The sequence below is a fragment of the Equus quagga genome, chromosome 8 (assembly GCF_021613505.1).
Source record: "Equus quagga isolate Etosha38 chromosome 8, UCLA_HA_Equagga_1.0, whole genome shotgun sequence".
In the NCBI taxonomy this organism is placed as follows: domain Eukaryota; kingdom Metazoa; phylum Chordata; class Mammalia; order Perissodactyla; family Equidae; genus Equus; species Equus quagga.
The window spans coordinates 108753024-108759842 of record NC_060274.1 but is presented as its reverse complement, the minus strand read 5'-3'; the positions used below and the strand labels follow the sequence as shown (position 1 = coordinate 108759842).

At 43.6% G+C, this 6819-nt stretch overlaps 1 protein-coding gene across 1 annotated transcript in view; it reads right to left on the bottom strand.

Annotated features, from left to right (window-relative positions):
- Positions 1–6: 6 nt before the first annotated feature.
- The window catches only part of SMKR1 (small lysine rich protein 1), an 8310-nt gene continuing 1497 nt past the window's right edge, over positions 7–6819 (bottom strand). The window contains exon 3 of the mRNA XM_046668946.1: positions 7–307. Within this exon, the coding sequence (XP_046524902.1) occupies positions 110–307 (198 nt within the window). The 3' untranslated portion in view covers positions 7–109. The remainder of the gene's footprint in view (positions 308–6819) is intronic.

Genomic DNA, 6819 nt, shown 5'->3' with positions numbered 1-6819 from the left:
CAAGTGATCTGCAGGAAAGTCTATTTTGCTTGCAGTGGTTGTAATAGCCCGATTTCTCTTCCCCGTGTTATGTTCTTTGTAACAGAGCTACGCTGTGCAATGCCATCCTTTAAGTCTTGGCTTTCCCCTTCTTTGCCTTGGGAGCGCCGGGCCACCGGAAGCCGCGCAGCTGGAGGCAGTCGGCGACGTTGTGGGCAATGTAGTACAGGTTGAGCATGGCGGCTGGGCTCAGGATGTCCACCTCAGGTTTCTTCTGCTTCTTCCCGTGAGACTTGCCCCGGCCTGTTCCTCTCTTCTCTTTACCTGGCTTTCAAAGACAAGTACATACACGGGGCGAAAATTAGCTTTTATAGCTTTGACATAATTTTCAACATTTCCTACTGAACTTAAGAAAAAAAATTTCCTAAAAGGAAAGAATTGTCACCAAAAAAACTTTTGCACAGAGTAGGAGAAGTCACATGCAATTTAACTGAACACACGTGTATCGAGCACCCCAGATTAAAAGAGACCCAAACCTCATGCAATGTGTGGACCTTGTCTCTATTCTAATTGGAACAAACAAGCTGTAAAGACATTGTTTAGGCAATTGGGGAAATGTGATAATATCAAGGAACTATTCATTCTGTTAGGTCTGATAATGGCCTTGGGTAACGGAAGAAAATGTTTACACTTTTCAGAGATGCACACTAAAATCTCTAGGAATGAAGTGAAAGAAGGTCTGAGATTTGCTTTAAAATACTGTAGCTTCCCCCTCCCCACCCCCAAAAAAGGACAGATGAAGCAAATGTGGCAAAATCCTGATAATTTCTGAATCCGAGAAATGGATATATGGGGATTCATTTTACTATTCTATTTTTGTGTATGTATGGAAACTTTCATAATAAAACTTCAGTTCAAAACCTTTTAGACAAACAGGATGCAAATATATATTTTGACCCTTGTTATGTGGTGGTCTGCGCCTCATAGTCATGAGGACTGAGACACGGATGTGAGGCGCTTAGCACAGTGTCTGACATGAAGTGAGCACTCGATAAAGGATTGTTGCCACCACTCTATCACCGCTAATCCTCAGAGCTGTATTTCAAGGAAGGTAGGTGATGAGGATTTTTAGGCTGGTTAATTTTAAAATGGTTTATGATGAGGATTTCAGGCTGGTTAATTTTAAAAAACTGCAGATGAGAAGCAAGCTCCTAGGTTTGGAATTTGCTTGCTCTTTGAGAGATATTTGCATTTGTGAAGGAAGGGGGGATGACCTTGTAGGGACCTGAAATTGGCCACCCCAAGATATGTCTCTTTGGCATTGGGATTGTTTTGGGCTGATTGCTTTCGATAAACTGGGACAGGGAAGGAGGCTCTGGGGAATGGAACTTGCCCTTGTTGGGACACATTTACATTTGTAAGGTAAATCTCTATCTGTAAAAGGTGCCTCCCTCTCTGTACCAGGAAGAAGAAGGGAGACGACCTTGTCCCTAGAAACTCTTAATGGGGAAGGCAAGAACTTAAGTTGATTGCTGTCTGGCAATCTCAGGTAACTGATTTAGGGTGGTGGCTTCTAACCTTTCTAACCTTTACTTAATCTGATTTGATTCTTGTCTAAAAATCATGGGATCACCCAATGACCAGACCCCACCTGCACTGATACCATTTTAACTTTTTTTCATGTTCTTTCCTTTGTCTTGTAAAGAGATGATTCACATACCCATGCCTTATAAAATTAGCCCTAACCCTCAACTCGGGGCAGCAGCAGGAGCTCTGACTGCCCGTGGGTCCTGTCCCCACGCACCAGCTCTGCCTGCCCATGGGTCCTGTCCCCATGCCAGCAGCGGCAGCAGCAGCTCCCCATGCCAGCAGCATCTCTGACTGCCCGTGGGCCCTGTCCCCACGCAGCAGCCTGACTGCCCATGGGTCCTGTCCCCATGCTACACTATTCTCTAAATAAAAGAGCACTACTGCCAGATCTTGAGAGTCCAAGAAATCTTTCTTTCGACTCCTCGGCTCACCCACCCCGCGTCAGTAGGTATTTTTTCCCGTCTTAAAAATGGAAAAGCAGGGGCAGAGCAAGGTCACAGTGCAAACCAGCATCCACCAGGCTCATCGCCTGTGCTCCTGCCACAGCTGTGCCGCCATGCCACTGCCCTGGGGGGGGTGGGGGGGAAAGGAACTGATGTTATCCTGAGCAGGGAATAAAAAGGCTCCGAATCTTTGCTAGAGCTGCACAACCTGAGTTGACTTCTCTCTGTCCTCGGATCCACCCACAGGGAAAATAACCAACGGAAGCGTATTATTTAGAAAGTGTCTCTTCTAGGAAAGGGACAGGAATGTATAACTTATCAGGGACGCCTGCAAAGGCTAAATATTTGTATAAAGTAGACGTCCTGTTCATAGCATCTCACTTTAAAAATGTCCCGAGCTAAACAAAGAGAAAGAGTCAATGCGTTAAAAACATTAACATGCATTTTTGTTAAGTGAAACGGAGTAAATTCCTAGATACAAAACCCAGAAATGAAGAGGAGAAGTGGTCTGGCTTCTGTGAGGAAATCCAAATGAAAAGAAACAATAGGAAGGCCCATGTGATAAGGACATCTCCTGATGAAACAGCCCCCGGGCTGGGGGTGTGCCCTGCCAGAAGCTCTTAAAGATTTGGGTCTTGGCTTTCTTTCCAATTTTATACTTTTTTGCATGTCAACCACACTTGACTTACCTGCCATAACCTCAAAAAAAATTGTGGGTTTTAATCTCTAAAATGGTTTGAGAACTAAAATTCACACAAAAGTTTGACATTTTTATTCAAAGTTCTCATCTTTTTGTAGAAATTGGCAAACTGATTCTAAAATTCATATGGAAATTCAAAGGACATAGGATAGAGGTTTGACATTTTTATTCAAAGTTCTCATCTTTTTGTAGAAGATCCTAAAATTCATATGAAATGCAAAGGACTTTGAAAAAGAAGAACAAAGTTGAAGGACTAATACTACTTTATTTCAAGAATTATTACAAAGTTACAGTATCCAGACATCGTGGCATTGGTGTCAAGATAGACAAATAGATCAATGGAACAGAATAAAGAGTCCAGAAATAGATACACACATATATGAACATCTGATTCTCAACAAAAGTGCCAAAGCAATTCAGTGGAGCAAGGATAATTTTTATAACAAATGGTGCTGGAATAATGAATATCCATTTGCTAAAAAAGAAAACTCAATCCACACTTGCATCACATACAAAAATTAACTCAAAATAGACCTAAATATAAAACCAAAAATGATAAAACTTCTAGAAGAAAATATAGGAGGAAACCTTTGTGACCCTGGGGTAGGCAAAGATTGCTTGGATATGACACCAAAAGCACAACCCATGAAAGAAAAAAATTGATAAATTCACCATCAAAATAAAAAACTTTGGGGCTGGCCCGGGGGTGCAGCGGTTAAGTTCACATGTTCCACTTCTCGGCAGCCCGGGGTTCACCAGTTTGGATCCCGGGTGCAGACATGGCACTGCTTGGTAAAAGCCATGCTGTGGTAGGCGTCCCACATATAAGGTAGAGGAAGACAGGCACAGATGTTAGCTCAGGGCCAGTCTTCCTCAGCAAACAGAGGAGGATTGGCAGTAGTTAGCTGAGGACTAATCTTTCTCAAAAAATAAATAAACAAATAAATAAAACTTAAAAATAATAAAAATAAAAAACTTGTGCTCTTAAAAAGACATTGTTAAGAGAATGAAAAGCCAAGCCACAAATTGAGAGAAAATACTTGTAAATCATTTATCTGATAAAGGCTTTATATCCAGAATAAGGAACTCTTGAAACACAGTAAGAAAACAACCCAATAAAAAATGGTCAAAAGATTTAGACAGTTCCCCAGAGAAGATCTACAGATGGCCAAGAAGCACATGAAAAGATACTCAACATCAAGTCATTAGGAAAACGCAGTTAAAACCACAATGAGATATGGCCACATACTTCTTAGAATGGCTCAAGTTAAAAAGACCGACCACAGCAAGTGCTGGTGAGGATGTGGAGGAAATAGAAGTCTCACACACTGCTGGTAGAAATCTAAGATGACAGAGCCACTTCGGAAAACAGTTTGGCAGTTTTTTTAAGTGATTAAACACACACCTACCATATGATCCAGCCATTCCACTCTTAGGCATTTACCAAGAGAAATGAAAGCACCTGTCTGTTCAAAGACTTACACACAAATGTTCATAGTAGCTTTAACTTTTAATAGCTAAAAACTGGAAACAACCCAAAAGTCTGTGAGTGGGTGAATGGATAAACCAACAGTGGGCAAATGGTCTAACCACACAATGGAATACTACTCAGCAATGAAAAAAGACTAACTATTGATACATGCTACAACATAGGTGAATTTCAAAAGAATTAAAAAGTGGAAGAATCCAGACCAAAAAAAAAAAAAATACATACTGTATGACCCCATAGATATAAAATCCTAGCAATTACAAACCAACCTACAGAGACAGAGAACAGCTCAGTGGTTGTGTGGGAGAGGAATGCCGAGGCGCAGGGAGGGGCAAGAGAAAAGGAATGAGTACAGAGGAGCACAAGGAAACTTTTGGGGGTGATCAACATGTTTATTATCTAAAATGTGGTGATGGCTTAAGGGGTGCATACATATACCAAAGTTATCCAATTGTATATTTAAATATGTGCAATTTGTTATACATCAATTGTAACTCAATAAATCTATTAAGAAATTATTGTAAGAGGGTGGAAATTTTCAGTTTCGGAGCCAGTTGGCTGGTTCTAGGCCACTCTGTAGCTCTTGGCTGTTCCTGGTCTCAGAACACGCAGCACCTGACTTAACACCCGCCAAAGGCCTTAGTGAGGACCCCCTGGCTCCAGCCACGCAGGCCTGCCTTCCAGTCCCCGAACTTGCCAAGCTCCTCCTGCTGCCTCCTCTTCCTGCAGACCTTCACAGGGGACACAATGTATTTCTTCTCTTTGTGCTGATCACTGCCCAAGTATCACCTCTTTAGAAAACCTCCCAGACACCATGTCTATATTCTATCTATGACTAGGCTGACCATATCATTTATTGCCCAAACCAAGACACTTCAACAAACAGAAACAGGGACTGTCCCAGGCAAAAGGTGGAGGAGATATAGATGGTCTCCTGACAACCCTCCCAGCAGCATCACTCTCTACCTCCTACCCTAAACACTCTTCACTATTTAACAATATTTTTTTTGTTTATGTCTTTATTGTATGTTTCCCTCACCAGAGGTTTTGTCTATGAGCTCACCGCTGAAATCCCAGGACCTAGACCAATGTCCGGCACACAGTAGGGATGAATAAATATTTGCTGAGTGAATAAATTGCAACTCAGATACAACGCAGACCCAGGATTTAGAAAGCAAGTATAGATTTCTGCTTTTCTGAATTTTAAGATGTCTCCTTCATTCATTCAACAAATATTTTAAAAATACCTACTGTGCACCAAGCCCTGTGTTAGATGGAGAGCAAAGCAAATCTGGGCTCCTGTCCTCATGAGACTTACAGTCTAGTGAGGGAGAAAGATACTAGTTACCTAATCACAAACACATATACTCACCAACTATGCTGCGAAGGAAGAACACAGGGCACGTGGCATTATGAGGACATAGGAAGGGCAGGGAGAGACTGGTCTGGGATGGGAAGGAAGAGGGTTCCTGAAAGTGGTCTGTGGGCTGAGGGGCAGGGAATTCCCATGCAGTGCAAACAGCATGTGCAAAGGCTCTGAGGCTGGTGAAAACATGCACAGTTGAAGGGATCAAAAAAAAGGTCAATGTGGCCAGCCCACAGGCAACCAAGGCGGTTAGTGAGAGGAGCTGAGGTTGGAAAACAGGCAGGGTGCAACTCTGGCCTGCAGGCCTTGGAAGCTAAGGTGTTTGACCTTTTACACAAGGAGCAGTGGGAAGCCAGTAACTTAAACGGCTTTATTAAGCCATTCTGCTTCAGTTCCCTGAGCTCTGAAAGAAATGGCGATATCAACCAGGTGAAGTAACCCCGGCAGGACTCTCACTTTATATCAAGAGAGATTCATTTAGTGCTTTTACAGGCAATGAACCGGAAGGAACACAGAGATTTACCAAACATTTTTCTACACTGCAGTCAAGTGGGGGTGAGGAGTAAGGCAAAGCTTGGCGAAGGGCAGAGGGCTATGGGCGCTTGGGGAGCAATAGGGCAGCAGGAAGTACTTCTGAGCTGGGTCGATCTTGAAGAAAAGTAGATCGACAGCTCGAGATGAGGCAGGTGCCGGAGGCTTCCAGAAGAATGTGGGTCTAGGGTGGGATGTTTTTGGGTTTTTTTTTTTTAAGCAGAGAACAGGATTTGGTATATCAACCACGCTTCAATTTAAAAAAAAAAAAAGCAGAGAATACTGTAGATAAAGCTTAAGAGGTTGAGGCCCTTTTACCAAGGACTCTGAGCCCCAAGTTCAAGGAGAGCAGTACTGACACAGTAAAAGTCCCTGAGGACCTGGGGTGGGGGTTACAAGGTCACAGGCATTCTGGACGATCAAACTGTCAGGGAAGGAGGACAAAGGAGATGGACAGCCCCTGGGCAGCGAGGTAGTGGGCTACTGCCAGAAGCCAGGCGGGTGGAAAGGAGGGCAGGACCCGGGCAGCGGCGGCGAAAGCAGGTTGCCAGAGACTGGAGGAGGGCTGAGGAACAGCAAGGCTTGTGAGTTGGAGGCCAGGAGAATGAACGTGCCATTGGGAAGCGCAGAGAGGGTAGTGGTTAAAAGAGCTAGCTTTTGAACGCAGTTTGAAGACGCTCTCTGGTGGAGAAACTCGGGGGGGGGGGGGGGGGGGGGGGGG